This window comes from Camelus ferus, chromosome 13 (genome assembly GCF_009834535.1).
Source record: "Camelus ferus isolate YT-003-E chromosome 13, BCGSAC_Cfer_1.0, whole genome shotgun sequence".
NCBI classification, from domain to species: Eukaryota; Metazoa; Chordata; class Mammalia; order Artiodactyla; family Camelidae; genus Camelus; species Camelus ferus.
The window spans coordinates 15923960-15950540 of record NC_045708.1 but is presented as its reverse complement, the minus strand read 5'-3'; the positions used below and the strand labels follow the sequence as shown (position 1 = coordinate 15950540).

General features: G+C 44.3%; 2 protein-coding genes across 14 annotated transcripts in view; one reads left to right on the top strand and one right to left on the bottom strand.

The window, feature by feature from the left end:
* Positions 1-26581, top strand: part of LUZP1 (leucine zipper protein 1) — a 104547-nt gene that overhangs the window by 57391 nt on the left and 20575 nt on the right. For 3 of the 12 annotated variants that reach the window (XM_006183146.3, XM_032495413.1, XM_014557931.2), the window contains exons 3-4: positions 8097-11277; positions 12826-16865. In XM_006183146.3, coding sequence (XP_006183208.1) covers positions 8215-11277; positions 12826-12981 — 3219 coding nt within the window. In that variant the 5' untranslated portion in view covers positions 8097-8214 and the 3' untranslated portion in view covers positions 12982-16865. Of the gene's footprint in view, positions 1-8096; positions 11278-12825; positions 16866-22102; positions 22596-26581 lie in introns of those variants that run through there. The other 9 variants (XM_032495420.1, XM_032495419.1, XR_004325410.1 and 6 more) reach the window with 8 other exon arrangements.
* KDM1A (lysine demethylase 1A) overlaps positions 18358-26581 on the bottom strand; it is a 54876-nt gene continuing 46652 nt past the window's right edge. For both annotated transcript variants that reach the window (XM_032495423.1, XM_032495424.1), the window contains 6 exons: positions 24695-24827; positions 22947-23134; positions 22378-22492; positions 20476-20603; positions 19631-19777; positions 18358-18839 (listed from right to left, as the gene is read on the bottom strand). In XM_032495423.1, the coding sequence (XP_032351314.1) occupies positions 18654-18839; positions 19631-19777; positions 20476-20603; positions 22378-22492; positions 22947-23134; positions 24695-24827 (897 nt within the window). In that variant the 3' untranslated portion in view covers positions 18358-18653. The remainder of the gene's footprint in view (positions 18840-19630; positions 19778-20475; positions 20604-22377; positions 22493-22946; positions 23135-24694; positions 24828-26581) is intronic.

Genomic DNA, 26581 nt, shown 5'->3' with positions numbered 1-26581 from the left:
TTGCTTAAGATAAACAATTTCCTTCCCAGACCCCACCCTTGGGCACAATTAATCACTTCTGAGCTTCCAGTGCACATATATCAGGTGGTGAAATGTACTAAGTTTAAAAAGCAGGGCAAGAGGACTGGGAGCAGAAGAGTGGGTGCTCGGTTATGTGAGGTGGTCAGGGAGGCCTCTTTATTCTTGTTTTGCAATTGGTTCTAGCTTTCTGATTTCATAAAGGTAAAGGTCGGGTCTCAGTGACCTCCCACTAGCACTCGGCAGAATGCTGGGTGCATTGTAGGTGTTCCGTAGATGTCTGCTGAAGAAGCGCGTTTTCCCTGGATAAGCGTACTTGATGGGGAATGCAGGAGGGCCAGAAAGAGCGGCAGCTGTCTCTTCCCCTTGTGGATGGTCCTGGAGGTAGCGAAGCATTTCTTTCTCTGGCTGTGCTTAGGGCCAAAAGGTCAGAGATAAGTGACACTCACCCCATTTTCGATCCATTTCCTTGTTTTCCCTGGATTGAAGCGTTGAAACCAGTTTCAGTGAGTCACTGTTTTTAGGAGGCTTCTGCCTAGTGAAACTTGCCTTAGGTGTGCATAAGACTTCTCAGAGGCCTTTGCTGACTTTAACTTGTGCTGTGAGGTGGACAGGTTGATACTCTTACTTTTTCAGTGGAAGGGACTGAGGAATGGAGATCAGTGACCAAACAGGGTAGCATTCTTAAAGGAATATGGACTCTGGAACTAGACTTTGTTCACCATCTGGCTATACTTCTTACTAGCTGTGTGACCTTGGGCGAGTTCAGGGGTACCCATCCCGTACGGTTATTGTGAAGGCTGTTTGTTGTGACAGTTATTGTGAAGGCTGTTTGTTGTGGCTGTGTACTGTTTGTTGTGCAGGGTAGTCTGCTAAGTGCCTTACACGCCAGGGGTTTAGCATACTGTCTTTGTATGGATCACAGAACCTCAGAGAAGTAATTTGTTCAAGAGAAAGAACGCTGTAGATCTGGCATTCCTAGAGAAAGCCATGTATATTAAATACTTAATATATTGTCTGTAGTATAGTCATGCTCAATTTGTGGTTGCCCTTTATTTGTTTCCTTTATACCTTTCTGTTGTTATTGGCCTGTGTATAATGAGAACTCCTCATTTTGTGAAAATGCTTAAGAATTTGTAGGGAAGTGATTTCTCACAATGGGAAGAGTCTTGGGTAGAGAGTCAGGAGACTAAAGTCTTTGGCTAAGTTACTAAGTTGCTGGAGAAGACTGGAGTCTCAGTTCCTTTATTTTTAAAATAAAGGAATTGGTCCAAATAGGTAGTTTTATTTTAAATAAAAGCAGTAGAACTCTGCCTGAGGTCATATGGGGAAGCCTGGTATGTTAAGAAGCTAAAAGCGGTTGCTTTGAAGTTGTGAGCAAAGACGTCTGACTCAGCCTCTCAGACCTTCGCCCTGCGCTTTCCCCAGGTGAGCCCTGAGGGGATTTGCTGAGTCTGGTTTGAAGTCAGTGGACTAAATGACCTTTTAGTTGTGTTTTGGCTCTGGAATCCCATCCTAAGGGGTGGAAGAAGACCCAGAAATATTTTCTGCTCCTTCTCAACACTTGGTCCAATAACTAGAACCTATATGAGTGGTGTGATTTTTTTGGTATTTATGTCTCATTTCCATGGCCTAGAGCTGAAAGCCAGAAGGGTCACTGTCCAGCAGGGAGAAGCACTGTGCACATGGCTTGGGGCTTGGGGCGAGAGCTCTCAGGGCGTTACCACAGGACCTGACATCTGTGCTGGCTGCCGGCTGTACCTTCTCTTGTCAGTTGTTTTCTCCATTGTAAATCCGTGAGTGAGGAGCTCCTTGACAACTTTTTTAGTTTTCTGTTGATGGTTAGTGCCAAAGGGCTGACCACCCATTTAATAATTGGGGGTGGGGCTCATTCAGCCATTCACTCATAAGATTTTAAGCATTAATTATGTGCTAGGCTTTCTGCTGGGTGCTGAGAATACAGTGGTGAATAAGAAACAAGTTGGAGAGAGAAAATGAGGAAATAAAACTTGAGTACCTGGTGATAAGCGCTGTGAAGGGACCACTACCGCAGACTAAGCGCAAGAAAGGGAGGCCCTGACCTGGCCTAAGGTTTCAGGAAGGAGCTGCTTCAGGAGCTTCCAGGAGGAGGTGTTGCCTAAGGTGGGATTTGAAGAAATGAGAAGGAATGACAGTCAAGCTAGTGAAGTCCTGGAGCTGCAAGCTTGCAGAGCCTGTGCGGAGTCTGAAGACGAGGCTGAGGAGGTAGGTAGGGCCAGGTCGTGAAGGACCTTACATGCCGTGGGGGATTTCTGGTTTTATCCTGAAAGCAGTGTGGACCTTTAAAGGATTTTGAGTTGTGGTGTGTGATAACTCTTCCTTTTGATATTTCCAGTATTTGCTGTATTATTCAGTGGGTTTAGCTTTTTCATTCCTTGTGCTGTACTGGTTGATTCATATCAGTCTTGAACAGAACACATAAAATTGGCACTAAAAGCCAACTGAATAAAACAGTGTAATTCCTGGACTCTCCTAATTCCAAATTATAATTTATAGATGGAGCCGTACTAAAGTTTACATTTCCCTCTTTTAAAAAAGGGATTTATTTATGACAACTGTAGTATAAGTTAGTATACATGAAATTTGAAGTAAGCTGGGTTTTTTTTAAAAAACAGCCTAAGGTAAAGTTTATACATCAGTTCCTCTCTTTAGAGTATGCAGTTTACTGGCTGGCTGGCTGGCATATTATGAGGACGAGCTGTTGTAAAGCACTTTTCAGAAGCATCATGTACTGTCTTCCAGTAGCTGCCGTGCCAGTACAGAGCCTCTGTGTCTACTTATTTAAAAGTGGTTTATGACCCATACTGTTTCAGTCCCCCATCACCTCCATCCTGTGTATAAATCGGTAGGGTTTTTTATTTGTTTTTTACTGTACCACTAGGGAAAAGGCCAAAACAAGTGTTTTTGTATGTAGGAAAAGTAGATGGGATTAAGGGGAAAGGTTCCTTTCTCATAAAAATACATAAATGAAGGGTTTTTTTCCCTCTCCATTTTTGACTAGAGAATGAGGAGGCCTATTAGCTGGGAAAAGGAGGAGAAAGGAAGCCAGAGAAGCAGCGATAAGACAGAGGAAGATAGTTCCCAGGGACACCCAGTGGTGGAGAGGGAGGAATAATCGGGGGGTGGGGTGGGGTGGGGGGGGAGCAGGACCTGAGAGGCTGAGGGAGGGAGGCAGGCTCTGTGTTTCCAACACCTCCAGGGCCTTGGCGTGTTTTGAAGGCTGAGCTTGGGCTCCATCTGGTGGCTCTAGGCTTTAAGTGCAATTAATGGAGGGGATCTTGGGGTTGGAGAGAAGTGGTATTTGGTATTTCCTCAAATCCCACTTAAGGCTGTTTCTCTTTTGCCTGGACTTTCTCAGGGGATCATTGTTGAGTTGGTTTTTCTCTCTCAAATGGTGGCTGATTTTCTCTTATGGCCCAGGCTGTGTTCCTTCCCTCCTTTCCCCTACGTTCAAATCTCGTATCAGACTGTATCACCCAGTGCCCTTATTGTTGCTTCATGCTGAACCCCGGAATTACTGCCTCTCATTTCTCAAGGGCTGTAGTTTCTTGTTTAATGTCATTCTTTCCAACATTAGTCCTGTTAATTTGTGTGTTTTCAGTGTACAATTTGGTGATCACCTTTGCCTATTGGTTATTTGTCTCTTCCAATGATCTCACCCCTCCCTGCACCCAATATTCCCATAATCATACTTTAGGGTTTTTTTTAAACTTTTAAAAAACATTATGACTTTTTTGGCGCAGTTTTTGATTCACAGCAAAATAGAGGAGAAGGTACAGCGATTTCCCATAATACCCCCTGCCAACCTCCCCCTGGTCTCCTCTGTTACCAGCATCCTCCAAGTACGTTGACAAACCTCCACACACATCATCACCCAAAGTCCATAGTTTGCATTTAGGTTCACTCTTGGCATAGTATATCCTATGAGTTTGGGCAAATGTATAGTGACAGGTATCCACCATTATAGTATCATACAGAGTAGTTTTTTTTTTTTTAACAACTTTATTGTGGTATAATTTCTGTACAGTAAACTACACATATTTCAGATGTACAATTTGATGAATTTTGATAGAAGTACACACCCATGAAACCACCGCCACAATCAAGATCCCTAACAATTCCATCCCTCCCCAGGAAGTGCAAACTTTGAACTCGCAATTTCTCTCTTCCCACCCGCTTTATCCCCTGGTAACCATAAGTTTGTTCTCTATGTTTGTGAGTCTGTTTCTGTTTTGTAAAAAAGTTCATTTGTGTCTTTTTTTTTTTTTTTTTTTTAAGATTCCACATATAAGTGGTATCATATGGTATTTTTTCTTTCTTTTTCTGGCTTAACTTCACTTAGGATGATGACCTCCAGGTCCATCCATGTTGCTGCAAATGGCATTATCTTATCCTTTTTTAAGGCTGAGTAGTATTCCATCGTGTGTATATATACCACAACTTCTTATCCAGGCATCTGTTGATGGGCATTTAGGTTGTTTCCATTTCTTCACTATTGTAAATAGTGCTGCTGTGAATGTTGGGGTGCATGTGTCTTTTTGAATTATATTTTTCTCCAGTTATATGCCCAGGAGTGGGATTGCTGGATCATATGGTAAGTGTGTTTTTAGCTTTTTAAGGAACCTCCATACTGTCCTTCATAGTGGCTGCACCAATTTACATTCCCACCAGCAGTGTAGGAGGGTTCCTTTTTCTCCACACTCTCTCCAGCATTTGTTGTTTGTGGACTTTTGAATGGTGGCCATTCTGACTTGTGTGAGGTGATACTCCATTGTAGTTTTGATTTGCATTTCTCTAACAATTAGCGATGTTGAGCATCTTTTTATGTGCCTTTTGGCCATCTGGATGTCTTCTTTGGAGAGATGTCCATTTAGGTCTTCTGCCAATTTTTTGATTAGGTTTCTTGTTTTTTTTATATTAAGCTGTATGAGCTATTTGTATATTTTGGAGATTACTCCCTTGTTGGTCGGCATCATTTGCGAGTATTTTCTCCCATTCTGCAGGTTGTCTTTTTGTTTTGTTGATGGTATCCTTAGCTGTGCAAAAGCTTTTCAGTTTAATTAGGTCCCATTTGTTTATTTTTGCTTTTATTCCCATTACTCTAGGAGCTGGTTTGAAAGAAATATTGCTGTGATTTATGTCAAAGAGTGTTTTGCCTGTGCTTTCCTCTAGGAGTTTTATAGATCTGGTCTTTAATCCATTTTGAGTTTATTTTTGTGCATGGTGTTGTTAGAGAATGTTCTAGGTTTAGTCTTTTGCAGGTGGCTGTCCAGTTTTCCCAGCACCACTTATTGAAGAGACTGTCTTTTCTCCATTGCATATTTTTGCCTCCTTTGTCATAGATTAATTGACCATAAGTGCATGGGTTTCTTTCTAGACTTTCTATTCTGTTCCATTGACCTGTGTGTCTGTTTTTGTGCCAGTACCATACTGTTTTGATTACTGGTGTCTACTGTTTCATTTCTGGTATTAATAATTTGTGTTTTCTCTCTTTTTTTTTTTTTTAGTTAGCCTGGCTAGAGGCTGATTGATTTTTATGGATCTTTTCAAAGAATCAGCTTTTGGTTTCATTGATTTTTCTTTATTTTCTGGTTTCAGTTTTATTTTTTATTATTTCTTTTCTTCAGTTTACTTTGGTTTTAATTTTCTCATCTTTTTTTAGTTGCCTAAAATAGGAGCTTAGATTATTGATTGTTGATATTTGTTCTTTCTTAGTTTTTTTTTTTGGGGGGGGCAGATAATTAGGTTTATTTATTTTTAGAGGCAGTACTGGGGATTGAACCCAGAACCTCATGTGCTGGTTGGCCAGTTGCATATCATCTTTGGAGAGATGTCTGTTCAAAGTCCTTTGCCCAGTTTTTAATTAAGTTCTTTTGTGTTGTTAAGTGTAGGAGTTCTTTATATATCATGCTTATTAGTGCCTTATCAGGTATATGATTAATATCTGTTCTTAACTAGGTCTAAAGTTAGTTATAATGACACTGTTCTTTTCCTAAAGAACATAACGTCTTTAAGAATCCTTGAATTCTGATTTCTCGCTTTATGACTTAACATGTTATAATTGTCTAGTGTTTTAGTTTCACTTTGGTTTTATCCTGCTCCTTGCCCCCAGCCTCCAGTTAATTTTTATTCTTTAACTGAATCGGTGCTTGTTTGGGTTAATTTCTTTTCCTTCTTGCATCGCATGCCTCATTTAAGTGGTTAGTTTTTGTGTTCTGAAGTACATTCATAAATAGTTCTTTCAGTGATGGTCTGTTAAACACTTAAGTTTTTATTTTGTTTTCCTTTTTGTGTTCTGAAAGTGTTTCAAAATAATTATATTTTCTTTCATAGTTTCTCTGGGTATTTACTTCTAGTAATTACAGTTATTTTCTCTTAGAACTTTATTATTATGGTCTTTTGTCTTCTTGATACTCACTTAAAAGTTTCTGCTGAGAATCCAGTTCAGTTATTTCCTCACAGAATATTTGTCCTTTTTTTCCCCTTTCTTGTTGCTTTTTTAAGATCTTCTCTTTGTGCTGTCCTGTTGTATCCTTATGCTGTGTCTAGGTGCAGATTTTATTTTTATCCTTCTTGGGTTGGGACTTTGCCTCTTGAATTTGGAACAGTTGTTCATGTGGTAATTAAACTTAGTTAATGTAAAAGATTCAACAGTCAGTAACATTGTTTAGCTTTGCAAAGATCTGTTGTATCTAAACTACATGAAAGCTTAATTTACCTTGATCCATATTTTTCATCAACTCTTGAAATTTACCTAGTAGCTCTTCAAATATTGCCTCTCCCTCTTTGCCTCTCTCTGTTCCTTCCTTTGGATTACCTGTTGACCATCCTCATTTCTGGACCTCTTTTATTCCCCTGTTATTTCTGGACCTCTTTTATTCCCCTGTTTCATTTCTTCAGTCTCTTTAACTCTGTGCTACCTTTTGTAATTTCCTCATGCCTCTTAACCACTCTGTTTTCTCCATATGCATCTAATTTGCTATTCTTCTTTCCATTTCTAGCAATTCTGTTTGGCTAATTTAAAAAATCTTCTGCTCGTTGTTGATAGCATCTTGTTCTTGTCTGTTTTTGATTCCTTTGTTTATGACGTTAACCATTGGCAGGTACTTGATTTATGGTCCCTAGTCTATTTACTAACTTTGGTTCTTATTGGTATAAATCTCCTTTGTTCAGTTGTAGTAAAAAATTGGTCCTTATGTGTTTTGTAACTTTGAACGGTAAACTCAGGTTCAGCAGGACTTTATCTGTGAGACTCTTGTGTGACCTCGGTAGAGAGTCTCTCTCTCCAGAGTATTTCTGTTTTACCTCTGGCAGGTTTCCCAGGGTTATTACCAGGCCAAGACCACTTTAGGTTAGATTCTCAGTGAGAGCAAGTGATACCAGACCACTCCACTCTGGCAGTGTAAATTTAAACTCTGAATTCAAGTGAAGGCAGGCCCAAGATTATAAATTCTCTAGAGACATAGAGAATTTCCCTTTCTCCCCTAAGAGTCCAGGCCCTGTTATCCCCCTGTGTCAGTGAAGTGATTTTTTTCACTAGTCTCCTTTCCCTGAAGCTGTAATTCTTAATAATCTTAGGACTGTTTACTGCTTTGTTACCAGGAGCTTTCCATGCACTACTCAGAACAGTACCGGGGACGGATGTGATAAGCATCATTAGCCCCATTTTACAACCAAGTAAAACCAAGGCTGTTTACCTAATGACTTGTCACAGAGTTAATGACTCTTCTGAGATTATGCAGGTAGCAGATGGTGAAGACTTTCCTGCAGCCTGCCGTGAGAGATGAGGCATTTCTCTGTGTCTTTGACATGCTGCCATTGGTGGTGGTCTTCATTAGGGTGAAACTAGGCATTAGCTTAATAAAAGCCATAAAGAACTAGTGTCTTCCTGCAGGTTTAGTCAGATTCATTCATTCAACCAATCTCAACGCCTGCTGTGTTCTAGGCACAAGAATTACACACGGTAACTCTTTACAGCTGGGAGCTGAAGTGGAGATCTAGATTTGCTGCCTGACGTGCTTTCTGCTTTTCTTCTGTAGACTGATAATGGTCCCCAGCTGCCAAAGAAGACTGTGGATGCCAAGAGAAAGGTAACTGTTTCTTACCCCTCGAGTGGAATTGGATGCCTCTAGGAACCCCCACTGGCTGTCAGTAGACATGGCTGAGCTTACGAGCTACAAGGATACCGCCTCCAGCCGCCACCTGCGCTTTAAGTTACAGAGTCTGAGCCGCCGCCTCGATGAGTTGGAGGAAGCCACAAAAAACCTTCAGAAAGCGGAGGATGAGCTCCTGGATCTCCAGGACAAGGTGATTCAGGCGGAAGGCAGCAACTCCAGCATGTTGGCTGAGATTGAGGTGCTGCGCCAGCGAGTGCTGAGAATCGAAGGCAAAGATGAGGAAATTAAGAGAGCAGAGGATCTCTGTCAGCTGATGAAGGAGAAACTTGAAGAGGAGGAAAACCTTACCCGGGAGCTGAAATCTGAGATTGAGCGGCTTCAGAAGCGAATGGCTGAGCTGGAGAAGCTAGAGGAGGCCTTTAGCAGGAGTAAGAATGACTGTACCCAACTCTGTTTGAGTCTGAATGAGGAGAGAAACCTGACGAAGAAAATCTCCTCTGAGCTGGAAATGCTCAGGGTCAAAGTGAAAGAACTGGAATCTTCCGAGGACCGGCTAGATAAAACTGAGCAGAGTTTAGTGTCAGAATTAGAAAAGCTGAAATCATTAACTCTGAGCTTTGTAAGTGAGAGAAAATACTTGAATGAAAAGGAGAAAGAAAACGAGAAACTGATAAAAGAACTTACTCAAAAATTGGAGCAGAACAAAAAAATGAATCGAGATTATACAAGGAATGCTTCTAATCTTCTGGAAAGGAATGACCTACGCATCGAGGATGGTATCTCTTCCACACTGCCATGCAAGGAATCAAGAAGGAAGGGCTCTCTGGACTATCTGAAGCAGGTAGAGAATGAAACACGAAACAAATCAGAAAACGAAAAGAACCAAAATCAGGAAGACAACAAAGTCAAAGACCTTAACCAAGAGATTGAGAAACTTAAGACACAAATCAAACATTTTGAATCTCTGGAGGAAGAGCTTAAGAAAATGAAGGCCAAAAATAATGACCTTCAGGATAATTACCTAAGTGAACAAAATAAAAACAAACTTTTAGCCAGCCAGTTGGAGGAGGTAAAGCTACAAATCAAGAAACAGAAAGAGTTAGAGAACGGGGAGGTGGAAGGGGAAGACACTTTCCTGTCCAGCAAAGGCAGGCACGAGAGGACTAAGTGTAGAGGCCATGGGAACGAGGCACCTGTGTCCAAGCACACAGCCCGGGAGCTGTCCCCTCAGCATAAGCGGGAGAGGTACCGAAACAGGGAGTTTGCTTTCAACAATGAAAACTATTCTCTGAGCAACAAGCAGGTTTCCTCTCCCAGTTTTACCAACAGGAGGGCAGCCAAAGCTGCCAACACAGGGGCAGGTACAGACAGTGGGACTCAGGAGACAAAGAGAACTGAAGATCGATTTGTGTCTGGCTCCTCTCAGAGTGAAGGGAAGAAGTCCAGGGAGCAGCCATCGGTGCTTAGCCGCTACCCCCCAGCTGCTCAGGAGCACAATAAAGTTTGGAAGGGCAACCCCAAGTCAGGTACTGAGAGTGGGTTGAAGGGAAAAGTAGAGAAGACAACACGAACATTCAGCGATACCACCCATGGATCTGTTCCCAATGACGTATCGGGGAGAGGTGACAAGGCTTCTGACACCTCCACTGAAGCCCTCTTTGGCAAGAGAGGGCAGGTGACTGGCAATGGAAGTCAAATAACTCAGGCCGCAGACTCTGGCAGTTCTAAGGCCATTGGAGCTCTGGCCACATCTAGAAGATCTTCCTCAGAAGGGCTCTCTAAGGGCAAAAAGGCTGCCAACGGCCCGGAGGCTGATACCAGTTTATCCAATTCCAAGGCTCCACCTTTATCAAAGTATTATAGCTCCAGAAGCCAAGAGAACATCCTTCAGGGCTTTTCAACCCCAAGTAAAGATGGAATTGATCAACCCGTAGCAGTTGTGATGGAAGACAGTGGTCAGCATGAGGCCTTGAGGTGTCGGGTCATCAAATCCAGTAGCAGAGAGAAGCCAGACTCAGATGATGACATGGACATGGTGTCTCTTGTTACTGCCAAATTGGTAAACACAACCATCACTCCAGAGCCAGAGCCCAAGCAACAGCCCAACTGTAGAGAAAAAGCCAAACCCCAAGGGGGACTTAGAACCTCCTTATTTGAGAATGATAAAGATGCAGGAACAGAAAGTGAATCTGGGAAATCTGTCAGAGCCCCCACCAATGCCGTGGAGCTCCCAGAGGCCAATGGTGCCGGGGTGAAAAGCCAGCGGCCCTTCAGCCCCAGAGAGGCCTTGCGGTCTAGAGCCATCATTAAACCTGTTATCATTGATAAGGACGTGAAAAAAATCATGGGAGGATCTGGAACTGAGGTCACACTGGAGAAACAGAAATCTACTTCCAAACCAGGGCCAAACAAAGTGACAAGCAGCATAACTATATACCCCTCCGACAGCAGCAGCCCGAGGGCCACCCCCGGTGAGGCCCTGCGGGAGAGGCACACATCCACCAGCAACATCCAGGTTGGGCTGCCAGAGCTCACGTCAGTTAGCAACCACGTCAGCTCCCCCTTTGAGCTCTCCATTCACAAACATGACATCACCCTGCAGTTCACAGAAGCTGAAAGAATGGGAGATGGGCCCCTGAAGAACAGGCCAGAAACTGTGGTCTCTCGGAGCAGCATTATAATCAAGCCATCAGATCCCATGGAGAGGAACAGCCATGCACCCGCAGCGGAGACAATCAGGTGGAAAAGCCATAGTGCCCCTTTAGAAGTGGGCTCTTCAGATGCCAGACACGTTACTGTGCGGAATGCCTGGAAGAGTAGGCGAGACTTGAACTCTTTAGAAGACCCCCCAACTCGAATAGGTAAAAATGTGGAATCAACCAACGCCTACACACAAAGGTCTTCCACAGACTGTTCAGACCTTGAACAGCCCAGCTCGCATCTTTTTGAGCAGGGCACTCAAAGGGTGGGACACTCAGGAGATGCCCCCGAGCTCTCCTCCAGAAGGACCCAAAGCAGCCTCACCGTGTCAGAGGTGCTCACTCGTCGGAATCGGGTAGGAGATGCTGTCTCGGCCACAGCCTGGAACCACTCAACAGGCATGGTAAGTCCCATTTCTTTCTCTCTCCCCCCTTCCCCTTTCTCGTTTTCTCCTGTATCTTCTCCTTTGTTCCCCTCTGCCCTGGCCTGTGTGACTCAGGATTATGGAGACCATGCGGCTGGGAAACACTGCTTAGAACTGGGTGGTTTGAGAACTGTTGAAAATAAGATGGGTTTGGCCTTGAAGAAGGTATTTGGCAGAGAGCAGCATGAATTTCCTAAATTCTTTCCCCACTTTGTCTCCTCTATTTTGCCTTCATAGATGAAGGCCACAAAAAGAGTATGGCCTCTGTTCTCTTGGTTTGCCAGAGTAGCCAGAGCTCCCCTTATGGCCCCACAGAGCTTTGCCTAGAAGCACAAGAATCAGCTGCAGCTGCTGGAGGCTCTGGGTGAAAGGAGGAAGCTCAGTTCTCCTCAGCTTTCTGTAGAGTAGAGATGGAGCCAAGGAATAGACAGCAGATCTTTGCCAACTGCTGGCATATAGGGGCTGAGGAGAGCTAGGGCTCACAGTGGGCCTACTTTGATAAGCTTTATGCCCGAGCAACACTTTTTGTCCCAGACACCTGTCTGACGGCAGGGCTGGTTCAGTATGGCTTGTTACTGGATAGACAGATCCAGAATCTTCCCTTCTTTGAGGGTCAGAGTGTCAGCACAACATCTGAAGGGGAAGCCCCCAGGAGTGTCTTTCAGATGTGGCTCCTGTAATGAACGACAGGCATTTTTGACCTAGATACTGTTCCCTTCTCTTGAAAGTCAGGCAGTGACTGTGTGTTAACTTGAAACGCCCTGGGTCTTTACAAGGCACTTAACACTGGGCAAAGCACTTCCATGCCATCTTGTTCAGTCTCTCCAACAGCCCTGGAATATGGGGGGGATATTAGCCCCATTTTTTAGATGTAGAAACTGAAGGTCAGAGACAGAAAGTGCCCTACCCAGGGCCACCCAGATGAATTACTGGAAGAGCTAAGATTTGAATCCAAGATTCCTGTTTCTAAATCCAGTGCTCCTTCACCCTGCCAACCTGACTTTCTCACTCGTGCTTGTATTCTCTGATCTGCCAAGAGCACTAAAAAGGCAGGATTCCAGCAGAAGAGGAGTGGGGAGAAAGTTGTCTAGGACTGGCTGTCTGAGAAATACAGGGCGAGGGGCACTGTGGGATACAGTAGGAAAGGCTTCTGGTCGTTTGTAGGTTGGGTAAGAGCTGTCCAGTTTCCTTTTCAGCTACTCCCCTGCCTCTGCCCCTGCTTAGGGGAGCACTCCAGTGCCCCATTCCAGGCCCTGTCCTTATAGGGCCGCTGTTCAGTGTGAGCCGCCCAGTCCACCCTAGGAGGCCCTGGCAGCTTGGAGCTGGGGCCCCGGCAGCTCGGAGCTGGTAGCTGGAACCTTTATATTGGCCTTCCTCCGGCCAAAGCAGATCTTTGCAGTCCTGCTGTGGTCTGTCTGCACTCATCTCCCTGGGCTGGTGGGGGGAGGACCACTGGGGTGGGTGTGAGGCTGTCTTGTTTCTCATTATTTGTCCTCCACAGCTGACTTTTGTCATTTATTGGCACAGGAGGAATGTGATGACTGTACACTCAGTGTCTACAGGCGGCTGCACAACTCCCTAGAACGGTCTGAACTGTCTGGGAAGCAGGGGCTGCCAGAGCCCGGGCGCGCTCGGGCTGAGGAACGGTTACGGCCAAGCAGGCCGTGTGCTGAGGAGAACTGAGCCAGCCGGGTGAGGTCTGCTGTCTCCTCTGCTCCTGCTTCTCAGCTTTTCCACCTTCCTGCCCTAGAAGGATCCAAGGCCAGTTAGCCAGGCCAGACACCAGGCTGTGGCTGGGAGACTGTGCCAGAAAGCCGGGCTGTGGCTTAAGTTATTTTTTTGCCAGTTGACCAGAGGGTATCAGAAACTACAAGCTGGACATGGTCACCCAGGCCCAGCCTCCCCTGATGCATGAGTCTTCTCTCCTTGTCCCTGTCCCCAAGGTAGGATGGGCCACTTTGGCCCCCAAATGAGCAAAGATACAGAAGTCCCTTGTATCCTTACCACACAGCAGCAGCCAGTAGTCCTTCTCCACTCCTTGGTGGATTGTGTGTCACAGAGCAGCCCCTTCTGTGTGGTTCATGTTGACCCCTTAGTCTCCTCACCACATCCACATCACTGCTTGTTTGCCCTAGGGGCCTAAGCACCCACCAGCCATCAGCTCCATCTGGGGGGCTTCCATTTCTTCCCCTTTGGAGTTCCGCAGACTTTTACAGCAGAAGAGGTCTGTGCTGCCTTTAAGGGTTTGTGGGACTACCCTTTAGGTTGAAGTTTCTCGGACCTGGCTGGCCATTGTTTCCTGGGGGCAGAGCACACAGGTACCCACCTACTGGCATGGTGTCACCCCTCCCCCCAACCCCAACTCCGCTCACCTTCCAGAGGCACCTGGAAGTGCACAAGCCTCATGCATCTCCTTCCCGGGGCTCCAGTAATGAATGCTGCTGGCCTTGCCTGCTCCTCTCCTGTGGCTGGAGACTTCAGGCTGACTTCGTTGTTTCCTCCTTTGGAACATTCCCAGACTAAACTGGGCCTGACCCAGCATACTCTGCCTTCTAGGAAGTGCCAGCAAGGGGGAAAGCGGACAGGAAGAAGCGATTTCCCTTTAGTCACTCCACAAAGCAATAGCTCCATGGAAGGCACGGACTTTGTTCCTCCTCCTCACCCCCCACGGAGGAGGTGTCGCACTTTACCAAGCTGATGCATTCCTACAGGAGAGGGCCCACGGTTTTCTGCAAACCGACTGTCAATACGATGACTTCATTGGAGGAAAGGTAATATGTGCCTACCAAGGGCCCCAGGTTTATACAATTCAGAATGCAGCAAACCTTTCAGGAAGCCACATAAACAAAAATTGATTACTTTCCTTATACCAGTGACATGGGGAAGGAACCATACGCTCTTGGCAGTGCTTTTTTTTTTTTAAACTGCATTCTCTCAGTTCAAAGAAGGGATCCCCTTTAAAAAGCTACCTTGATGAAGCAGACACTGTTCCTTCATAGTGAAAAGACAGCATTAGAAGTCAGGAAAACTGAATTTTCTTCATGGCTTTGTACTTCCTTGCTATGTGACCTTAGGCAAGTCACCGTCCTCTTGGATCCTCAGTTTCCCTATCTGTAAAATGAGTTATTTGAAATGGATGGTCACTAGGGGTCCTAAATCTGGCATTCTAAGATTTTTTTCTATTTTCACTCTCCTGTGGGGAGGTGATTCTCACTCTCAGAAGGTACTGTCCAAATGGGTTTGTGTGTGTTCCCCCAACACCTTTGTTTTTCTGGGTCTTATTCTTTACAGTTCCCCATGTTTTAATGTCATGAGGATGAACTCAGAGAAGCTCCCTCGGCCCCATTTTTCCAATCTATGAAACAAAAGGGTCAGATTAGGTGGTCTCTGTGGCCCTTCGCAGCACCAGCCTTGCCCAGTGCCACACAGCAGGCCACGGGCTTTCCATGACGCAAGCTGGTGTGTCTCCTGTTCCAGTGCTGCTTGGGGCTCCTCTGCCTCCATTCTGTGGGAACCAGCGTTCACCTCGCCCTTGTCTGCATCAGATCTGGCGATCCTGGAGGAGTCTTGGGGAAGTACCTACCTTTCACAGACAGGAGTGTTTTGCTCATACTTCCATTTTCCCGGAGTTTGCCAATCATGTGGCTTGCCTTTTCTCCACATCGCTGCCTCAGATGCTCAACTTAAGATGCTGTTTTCAAATTCTCTTCCTGCTGCTTTTGCTGAGTCACTGGCCAGAAACTAGCTCGAGGCTACAACCTCTCACTTGAAGTCTCCCTGCCATTCTTCACTGGTTGGCAACCCTGAGAGTCCAAAGGAAACAGACCTCTGTGGTGGTCAGCTGAGGCTAGGAAATTAGTCTGTGGCTCTTTGCTGGTGGAAAACAGGCGCCAAGCCATGCCTACAAGATCTAGCCAATAATTCCTGTCTTTGGGCGTTGGAGCCCTGGATTCTGGTGCTGTAGCTCCTGGTGCCAAAGTCTGGATCTTTCCATGTTTCAGCAGCACCAACATCTGCCACCACCCAAAATGCTCTATGGAAGAGGGACAGCTCTGGTGCCCTCTTGCTGGAGCTGCTATCTTAAAACCTGAGTGCAATAGGGTTTGATTGTAACAATTATTTCAGGATAAATATTTTGTTTCCTTAATCTGCACACTTTCTAGAGTCGCTGTAAAAAAGGTTTTATTTTTAAATGTCCTCAGCAATTACAGAAAATACCATTTGCAATAGCAAGTGAAGGCTAGAGGTTCAGTTCCTCTAGGCTTCAAATGGCTGGCAAGGCTGGCTCTCAAATTCCAAAGTTGGAAGGCCCATTTCTGAAAAGCAGCCTAGGTGTGTGACCGTCTGGACCCAGGCCTCACCATCAGGGGTCCTGGAGGAAACTTCCAAATGGGAGACCTGATAGTTGAATAGCTTGTCTAATCAAGCCAGATATTCCCACTGCCCCAGCCAACAACCCCACTTTTATGACAAGCATCTTTTGCAGCTTGGCTCTAACTCTTGAGTTTTACTGGCAGGTGTATGGCTGTGGGAGTTCCTAGTAAGGCTGGGGAACCTGGCACTCCAGAGCTGCCTGGCTGGAGGAAGCAGAGCTGGCTAAATGCCAGGAGCTGGTCTCCACCTGCTGCCACGTCTCTCTCACCACTCTGATACTAGAAACAATCAATCAGAGAAAGCTGCAGGGATGGTGGGCAGAGAAGCCATGGCTGCTTTTGCTTCTGCATGGCAATGAAACAGAGTGTAGGTCAGACGTGGGTTAAAGGGATTTGCAGTGGGGCCAAGGACTCCAACCTCAGCCACGGGCAAGCTTGCACATAACTCACCCCCGTAGTGGGGTGTGGGAGGGTCTATACTGATCTTGGACTTGTCATCCTGGGGCCGTTTTAGTTCTTCATTTTGGTGGGTTAGTGCCAAGTGCCACCACTTCCCAGTAAAGGAATAGGGACCCTGCCTCTGAGTCCCCAGCTGCCTTTGTTGGTGTTTTGTTTTGTTGTTTTTTTAAATCGTTAATCTGACAAGACTGTGTTGAAAGAGCTGCTTTTAGGGATTACCTTTTAAATACCCCAGGTGGGGATCAGGGTTCTCCTCAAAGCCTCACAACCAAGATCATAGGAAAGGGGCCCTATTTTCCTGCTGCTTCACAGCTCAGAACATGTACTGAATGGAATGTATTTTTAAGAGAATATAGTCTATTTTTTTGTATTTTAAAGATTGGGAGGGCTAGGGAAACAGCCCTCAAACTGTTATTGCATCATAGGCCCCCTTGCCAGGGGGCATCAGTATCTTGTTGGTCCGCACCTACTTGCTCAGGCAGGTGCTCTGGTCTCGCCGCCGCCCCTTGGAGTCTAGGTGCAGCAGCTTCTCCTACATTCCTGCTCCAAGCCTGGGACCAAGGAGGCCGGACCCTGTCGCTGGAAACCAGGGCGAAGCCATGAGCAGTGACTCAGGGCTCCTTGGGTGCATGTGTATAGTTGAAGCTGCCTGTCTGCATGTATCCTCTGGCTCTAATGCTGTCTGTTGGCTCTGCAGCACAATATGTAACCAATAAAGCTCCCTAGTTTCCATGTGCTCTGTGTGCGTGTGAGTCAGTGATGCCATTTTTGTTGATGTCATCTCTGCGTACAACTGTTGCTATGCACTGGTGTGGCTAGTATGTTTCACTGTATTTTATTTAAAATACTCAGCCAATTACTGATGCTGTAAGGACTGGAACTGTAGCTGAGGCTTGGGAAAGGACATTTCTCAGACCCAGATAACTGGAGTTAGAATCATAGCAGCTGTTTCATTGCTACATTTTATTTTTAGGTTTATCTGTTGTCACCCCCCCCCCAAATCATCTGTGTCTCAAGCTGCCTATGCCATTTATTTAAAAAACAAACTCTTTAAAAAGCACGTACCACTGGATCAGATACCCTAACCCCGCTGAGGTAACAATATTCATGGCAAAGCTAGGATTCAAATATAGGTCATATTCCAAAGTCAGTACACTTTCTACTACATGCTGCTCTCACCTTTACCTCAGTTACACCACCTGCCCTGATCCTGGTGTGCAAATTTTTCCCATAGCTGTCATTCAGTCCAAGACTGGGGGAAAATCCATCTTCATCTTCCAGTCAGACCACCAATGTAATATCCCTTGAATTGTACTAAGAATAAAACCTCATTTAAACTAATTATAGGGAAGAATCGACTAACAGGAGGAAATCCAATTTCCAGAAGCAGATTACGTTCATACACTTAAGGTAACACTGTCTGTTAGGGGCCCTTTGGAAGGAACAGGCACTGGTCCCTTTTTGTTGTAAAAATGTTTTAACCTTATGCAGCAAAAAGGACTTTGCAAATCTGATTAAGGATTTTGAAATTGGAGGAGACAATCTGGGTGGGCCTTAAACGAAATCACAAGTATCCTTATGAGTTAGAAAAAAGATCTGACTACAGAACTAGGGAAGGTGATGAGGGAAGCGGAGTTTGGAGTAATGTGCTCTTAAGATGGAGGAAGGGGCCACAAATCAAGGAATACAGTTACTAGAAGCTGAAATAGGCAAGGAAATGGAATCTTCCTTAAAGTCCGCTGTGGCAATTTGTTACAGCAGCAATAGGAAATTAATACACCAGCTAAGTTACCTGAACCCTTGATCTCTTTAAACTTTTATACCAGTATTTTGGTCAGAAGTGGAAAGTTAGCACATACCCATGGAGAGAATCTGGTGGAATAGAGCCAGAATGGTCTGCCAGAGGCCCACCCAAACTTTGTGTCAAGTTTTGTGTTATCTTGAAAATTCATTCATTTTCCATATGCTTGACCTGCAGCTTCATACCCTTGGCCCAGTCACCCTACAACCCCAGTGGGGAAGTCCAGCCCCACACACCAGGAAGCCCTTTGCCTCTATGGGAACCCCCCCCTCCCCCAGCCCTATCTTTTGACTTGACCAAACCATTTTTCTCCTTTATATAAACATCTTCCTTATTTAAACATGGATAAAAGGCATTTTCAAAGGAGTAACACCCCTGCCTTGTATATATAACTCTAACCCTAAGGGGAAACAAAAAAGATAGGACTAATTTTCTATGAAGTTTTATTCTCAAAATATAAAAACTCACCACACACACAGGCTAGATGTTCTCGCAGAGTGCTTGCCTGCCTCAGTCCTAACGAAGAACGCAGACGCCCACACTAACGGACAAGGCCTATCCTGCTCTAAATCACCTAAAGGAGGCAACCTCCTTGGCTACCTGACCACCACGAGCCCAGATGCCAGGGTGAATTTCTCAGTGGAATCTAATATTGCTGGAAGAGCTTTGCTTATGCAGCAAAAGACATATGTATCAGCCTCTTCCCTTTGAATACATCTGTCTCACATGCTTGGGGACTGCTGTGCAGGGACGCCTGGAGTGGCCTGGCGAGGCAGGGTGTACATAGCCCCCAAGAATTGGTCTGCAATCCTTCCTGCTTCTCGCAGCCCACTCAGCAGAGCACCATGGACTGTCGCTGGGTAGTTACGGATTGTATGTTCTCCAGCAAAGAAGAGTCGTGGAATAGGCTATTTCGGGAAAAAAAAATTAGAGAAAATCAGCAGGCTGCAATATAGGCTTTTATTCCTGTTGTGTCTGAACTGCCAGATTCCTGCTGGCCTTTAAAGGCTCCCTCCTTCCATCTTCCTCCTGCTCACCCCAATTACTGGTCCTTCAATCTACCCAAAAGGGTCTCCCTTACAGCAGGCACCTTCCTAGAGCTGACAGAAGCAGAAACACAGTAACTCACCCCAGCCTTAGTTTTAGGGTGATGCTTAACTGCATCGGTGCTTGTTTACTGGTTTATTTCTGGGGGATGCCCAGTTCTAGAGCTTCCTTTACTTCATGTAGTACCTACTAGGGGTTGGGGGTGTTCTGACTAAACTACAGAGAATACAGCATTTGTTCTTATTCAGGAAAACTTCTGCCCCTCAGCTCAGAGCAGGCCTTTTCTCAGGGGCATGTCCTGGAGGCCTCTAAATAATTGGGACCCTGCAACAATCCTATGCACCAGTACAAAATGGGGCACAATTTAAAATGTTTTTGGTTTTGTTTTTTAGGAAGGAAAATCTGAATAAGGGAAAAGTAATTGGTTTATACTCTGGACTCTTCCATTCTGAACAGACTACCTAGATTGACAAAGCCAATATATGAAAAATCAGATACAAATAATAGTGCTTTCTCTCTGCTCTTGGTTATCTGAAAGGGTCCAAGGACAGAATGACTCATATCTAAAACCAGTGGCATGATTTTTACCCTGAGATCCTGGGATTCTGGCTTGTTTCCAAATAAGCCCACATATAGTTTGCCAGTTTCTCACCTGTGGGGCACCTGGAATTGAGGGGCCAGGAGTGATTGGCTGAGCCATTAAGTCATAGTCATTTCCAGATGATCCTGCAGCTACATAGGAATAGGAGCCCCGGGCCCAGGGATCAGCACGCCAGCGAGACACCACAGTTTCCTTGGGCTAAAGGAAAAACCACAAGTGGAAGTTATTACTGGACACCAAGGCCAAATCAATCATTTTTGAAAGGTGGAAAAGCTGTGATGGATGGGGATTCAAGTGAGAGAGAGAAAGAGGCAACAGACACATGAGTTAGCCAGTGATGAACGCTGCTGCTGTAGGACCAAACACAAATGCCTTCAGGCTGCAAGGGAGCCTCCAGGTTGCCTTCTCATCTGCTAATCCGATCTACCCAGGACTTGACCTTTATTCTCTTTCAAAATTCACATGAAGCAATACACCTTCTCTCAAAGGAATCATAAGAGCCTAAAAGTGTTTCAATAGGCCCAAAGAAAGAATAATAGAAAAAACTACCAAAAGATTCTCTTAAGACTTCCCTAAGGGAGTCTGGCCAGTGTCTAAAAGCTGGTTGTGGGGCGGAGAGAGGGCAGGGAGATGATTCCACAAGCAGAGACAACAGGCAAGACAAGCAAAGAAATGCAGCAAATACCCTTCTCAATCCCCTGCACCCCGTACTGGGGGCTCTTCTCAATCCCACACACAGGGCATGAACTCTTAACATTAGCATTAATGTAAACCCAGCATACATGCCTCAATTCTGGCTGAAACTCTGTGCTGACCAAGACTCTATGCTGCAACCTGAGACACATCAAACCCTGCTTTAGTCTGCCCCCAACCATCCCCACCTCCCACTTACTTACCTGGGGCACTGCACTGCTACCAAAAATCCCTTTAAGAATGGCCAGGCATCGGCCAACAATCACATCATCACTTATGTTTTCCATGATGCCAGCAGCTTCTCCTGCCACTAGTGCCAATAGTATTGGAGCTAGAGAAACAGAAAGGACAATTCCAGGGTTTTCCTATAGACTTTTCTCAAGTACCTCATCAGGTCCCACATTATTCTTGGCTGTCTGAAATCTGATGACCAACAGACATGCACCACTCATGCCAGAGACATGCTTCTGAAACAGCAACCTGAATTCTGTCTCCAGAAGGGAGCTGGCAAACCACAGTGAGTGAAGTGTGACTCACAGACTTCACTGCTTAACCTGGCAGAATACGGAAGTCCTGAAGATGCAATTTCAGACCTTGCTAACAAGTGTCCCTGCACTTCAGGCACAGAATTCTTGGACATCTCCATGACCAGGGCTGCATCCTTTTAGTTGTCATCCCAGGCCCTCCACACTCATCACCACCTTTACTCACCCATTTGGTGACTCTCTGCAACAGCCTTATGTGATAGGCACAGTAACAGATGCTGCGGGTATAAAAGCTGTAAACTAGACTATGTAGATCAACAAAGAATCACAGAGATACAGAATTATGAAATTATGATAAAAGCTGTGAAGAAAAACATAGGATGTAAAGAAAATGCAAGGACATAATTTAGAGTTGAGGCAGTGGAGGTATATGTGTCCTGAAAAGCCTCTTTGAAATAGTGACATTTAGGTCAAGACCTGAAGGCTCAGTAGAGTACTCCACGCTGGGAAGGAAGAGAAGGAGAAAAAAATAAAAGTACCCTAGGCCCAGGCCATGGCACAATGCAGAAGCCTGAAATAGAAGACAGCATGGTGCCTTTTAGGATTCCAGGAGAGGAGACAGGTATGCCTGGAGGCAGGGGAGGGGATAGACGACGAAGCTGAAGCAGAGAAGGGCTGGATTATGTGGCCTTCATGATGGCCATGATAATGAAAAGCCATCAAAAGACAAAGCAGGGGTAGCAGTCAGTGGTTACTGGCAAGTGAACAGGTATGAGGTGAGAGTGGCTTAGACTGGGAAAGAAGTAAACAGGTCAGAGAGTGAGGCTGGCACTGACAGGACATGATGGCCTGGATGGGGAGAAAGAATGAGTACTTAGCTATTACTGGAAGCAATGTGCTCAGGGAACAAGTGGCTCCTCTGTAGAGTTAGTGGCCCCAGCCATGTGATGGATGTTTCAGTATCAGGCAATGAGGAGTGATTGGAAGAACTGGGGTGGAAGTCAAACTGGTTAACTGATGTGTCTGCACTGTCAAAGGCCAGGCCTCCTGATTCTGCTGCATGGTAGCATGTCTTACATCCTTTTCTTGGAATGAGGCAGGGTCTAAATGTACTTTTTTTTCTTAAAGCTCTATATAGAATTAAGAGCAACCCAATGTCAGAAGAATGTAAAACAGGAGTTGGGAGTTTGATAAATATATTCTAAGGGAAGTGATCAAAGATTCAGAGGCAAATCAGATACAAAAGCCTGAGAATGAGGAATACAAGTTTCCCCTTCCAGGAAGCTTCCCTGGGCATGTCCCCACCAGCTGAGTTGATTTCTTTGTCTTATGTTTTCTTTTGCAGTGCCCTGGGCTCTCACTCTGTCACTCTACTTACTGCCCCGTTCTGAGACCGCCTCCCTCCTTACTGTATCCCCTACTAGGTCGTGAGCTCCTTGAAGGCAGGTTTTTTCTTTTCTTTTCTTTTTTTTTTAATATGCCCAGCTCCTAGAAGGGATTTCAGGAATTGTCTGTTGAGTTAATGAAAAATCAAGACTATCTATTTGAGGAAAACCAAAATATTCCTAATTCTCTACTACTATAAGAAAATGCAAAAGATTAAAACTAGAAAGCAGTTACCTTTATAGAGGTTCCAGAAGAGGAAGAGCTCACCCCTGCTGGCAGTCGTACTGCCCACATGCCCGAACAGATTGACACTTGGATCCCAGAACACCCGGTCAAAACAAAGCACGACCTACCGTGAAAAAAGAGCACATGAGCTGGTGACAGCGCTCAGAACGTGGCTTTAAGCACAGCTGCGCCTCAACAGGAAGTACTTCTTCCTCAGACCTTATTAAGTAAGTTTCTTCTAATATAATATTATATAATATAAAATATGTAATATTAAATAGTAATATAAAACTCAATATGAGCCTAGAAACCCCTATTGCAACTGCACTGCTCAGAAGGACATTCATAGCTCTCTTTTTGTAGGTTTGGGTTTGTGAAGTGACCCCAGAAGACAGTCTTCAATGGGTACTTTATATGTAATTAGGCACTAAGTGAACGAACTGATAGGCCTCACTCTGATATCACAGAGCTGAGAAGATAGCAAAATGTACAAAAATGCGACCCTGTCTCCTGAGTGGAGGGCAGTAAGACTGATGCTTGTACAGTGGGTGTGCAGAGAGGTGCCCAGGGCAGGTTACCTTGTTAAGGTTGCCAAATCCCATCCTCTGGACTGCAGATGTCTTCCACTCAGGAAGAGGCGGCACAAACTGAACAGCTGGTGGCTGCTGCTTCAACACACCCAGGGGAAGGGTACAGAGAACTGCATCACATTTATAAATAAAAGTCTGGCTCGTGGAGCGGGTATTCACAGCTATCACTTCACATCCTAGAGAGGTTAGAAAGGAAAGACTTTATTGGTGATAAGGATGATACTGACAGGGGTACTGAACATTTAGTGCGCAGCAGAATCAACACGTGATCTCAGTTAATTCTTACTACAAGTCTATGAAGTGAGTTCTACCCATTTTTTACAGAAGAAAAGCAAGGCAGAGATGAAGTAAGTTGTCTAAGGCCATACAGATAATAAATGCTGGGATTCAAACACAACAGTCAACTTCAGAGTCCTCGACCTTAACCACCATACTACCCCATGTTCCTGACTGATACACTGATGTGATCTTCAGGACTAAAAACAGGAACTTATCATTTACCAAAGTTAAATTTAGACCAAAATTAACAGTAAAATGCCTGTCCCAACGGAACCAATACCTCTCCACTGTGGTTAGGTGCTCACTAAGGACCAAGAGAAGAATGATACCAGAATACCGTGGTGCAGATCTAAGGGATGCAGCTTAAAACGGCAGAGCACGCTGTTCGTGAGAACACATTGTGATGCTTAGCTTGCCAGGGTGTGAATGAGCTCAAAGCTGACCACAGAAAAGGTACTGAAAATAAGTTAATGTAATTTTCCCTCATTTATGTTCAATTTTTCCTTAATAAATGCCTCTTTACATAATCTCTGAAAAACACATGAATAGCTCAAAGTAAGTATGAGCGCTCTGTACATGCCCATTTTCTGTGGTACAAAACTAGGGAAAATCACACAAAAGTTAGTCTCACTGTCCTCCACCCGCCTGCAAACGGCTACTTAACGGCTGCAGACCTTCTCAACACCACCAGCTAAAAGTGGCCTCTGAAAGGAAAATTAAATGGAAAACTGTTTCACTGTCTGTAAAAAAAATCTGTAGTGATCTTGGCAACTCTAGAGAAGGGGCTATGGAGGCAAGATTGGTGGCCACATCTCCACCTGTCATGAGGACTCTCAGAGAGGAGGGTGACTAGCTACTGTAAGGAGTTCAAGACTATTAATTCCAAAGGTGGGTGGATGACAAGTTCTCTGAAATGTACCCTGAAAGCTGCAATAATGAGCACCAAGCTCAATGCCACAGGAATTACAGGACAATTCCATCTCTAAAATCAACCTATCAGCAAGACTGCTCCCAAAATGCGAAACTGGCCTAAGCAGTTAGCCCACCTGGAGAGAAGCCAGAATGGATCCAAAGGCCAAGACGCAGATGGTGAAATACAACGGGTGGGTCACACTGGAGCCTAGGGGCCCAAATCCTTGTATTTAAGAATATACTTAGCTAAACTAGATCCAAACTCACTGGTTGTTATTATTAACACCAAACGAATTCATGCACAAGTTAGAGATGCTAAAAACTACCTCCATTTTCTGGTTTATGCTGTGACGGGGTTAGAGCCTCCAAGGGCCCCACAGGCTCGCCTTTCTGTAGATGCAAACTTTTACATCCAGGAGTCACAGTCTACCAGACATCCTATCAGGAGATGTACCAAATATTTTTTCTGGAAGTCAAACTCAACAGAAGATCAGTACCGTGTTCCATAGTAAGAGGTGTACCTTACCAGTGAAGCACTGACATACCTGAAGCTGTGTAGCGAACCTGCCGAACCGCTGTGTTCAGCTTAATATCCAGGCCTTCTGCTAACGCCACAGGCACACAGGAGTAGCCATTCCTCACTGTCAGGTGGCTGCCGGTAAACTCAAAGTCATCATCCTAAAGAGGACAGAAAAGTACATATTTTCACACTTTCTTAATTTAACTTATGCCATTATCCTGAGTTCTGAAACAGTGAGAAAACACCAGCTTGTGGCAAGTCAATATTCTAAGGCAGAAATTAAAGAACAAGCACTCAGCCTTCATCTAAAGCTGCCCCAGGAAACTAAAGAGAAAAGAAAAAAACGCCAAAATGTCCCTAATGGCTCTCTTCGGGCAGTGAGATTAGGGCAGTTTATTCATTCCTGAGATAGACTTTTTATTGTAATAGCGCTGCATCACCAAGTCCAGATACTACACAATGAGGGGTGCAAGAGAGGGAAGGAAGCTGATTCAGTAAGTTCAGATGATTAGATATCATAAAAATTTGTTTGGTTTTTGAACCCATTACAGATTTGGTAGGATGTCAAGATTCTCCACCCTAATTACATCTCCTTTTACCTAAGAGCAAAATCAGTTTTTATGTCTTAAACTTACAGGTTTTAAAGTTTAGGAAGACTTCCAAAACTAAAGCTGGTGAAACAAGATGAAGGCAACCTAGGATTATAAAATCTGGCCCAAGATAATTCATACAGCAAAGAAGTCAGGATTTGGCCTGGAAGAATTCCCAAAATGATTTTATGGCTTGGAATTTACTGAAAAATTTTCCATATAGAGAAACTTCTGAAGGCTAGCTGATATTTCTAATTTCATGAAATTCCTGGAGAAACATACCACAATTCTTAGGAATTAGGTAAAATTAGGTAAAAACATTAGGCTGGCAGAACTCTTACTACTTGGTGACTGACTCATCTGTTCTCCTCATGAGTTCACACCATCTACATTCCAAATTTAGTATGATCACAAATGAACACACTGAAACTTCAAGTGATAAATCAAGTGACTAGGATAAGACTCATTTAGTATTTATATAAAAAATCATAAAGAAACTGGAAATTCTGTAAAATTTATACCATTGACAAGTCCAATCCTTGCTATAATTCAGATTTTAAAAAATACCAGGGCATAATCTAAAGATGAAGATGTCAAAATAATTTTACTAGGAAAACGTATAATGAAAATGAAATATGTAAGTAAAATGCAATATTTATTTCTACACAATTTTAAGTCTGGCCAAAATCTCAGATTTAGAGATTAGCCCACTCAACATCTAAGAAGCCTTTTGATTTCTCATCAGGTCAAGAGTAACATCACACTGAAAATACTTAATAATTTAACAAAAGATGTGTAAGACCTATACACTGAGCACTCTAAAGTACTGCTGAGATAAAGAAATCCTAAATTAAATGGAGAGATACACCATGTTCAAGGATTAGAAGACACAATACTGTTAAGATGACAATCCTAGAAGGTATTTTTTTGTAGAAATTGATAAACTGATTTTAAAATTTTATAGAAGACCTAAAAATAGCCAAAACACTTTCAAAAAAGAACAAAGGTGGAGAACTTCTAGTACTCAAATTCAAGATGTACTATAAAGCAACAGTAATCAAGACAGTGTGACAGCGGCATATAGATAGATATTGAACAGAAGAGAGTAATGGTAAATAGACTCACACACGCTCAACTAATTTTCAATGAAGAGAAAGAGTGGTGCTAGAATAATTTATTAGATAACCATATAAAAAAACATGAACCCTACCCTCACTCCTCATTATACACAAAAATTAACTCAAAATGGATCACAGACCTCACATACGAGTTAAGTCCATAAAAGTTCAGGAAGAAAACAGGAGGAAATCTTTGCAATCAGG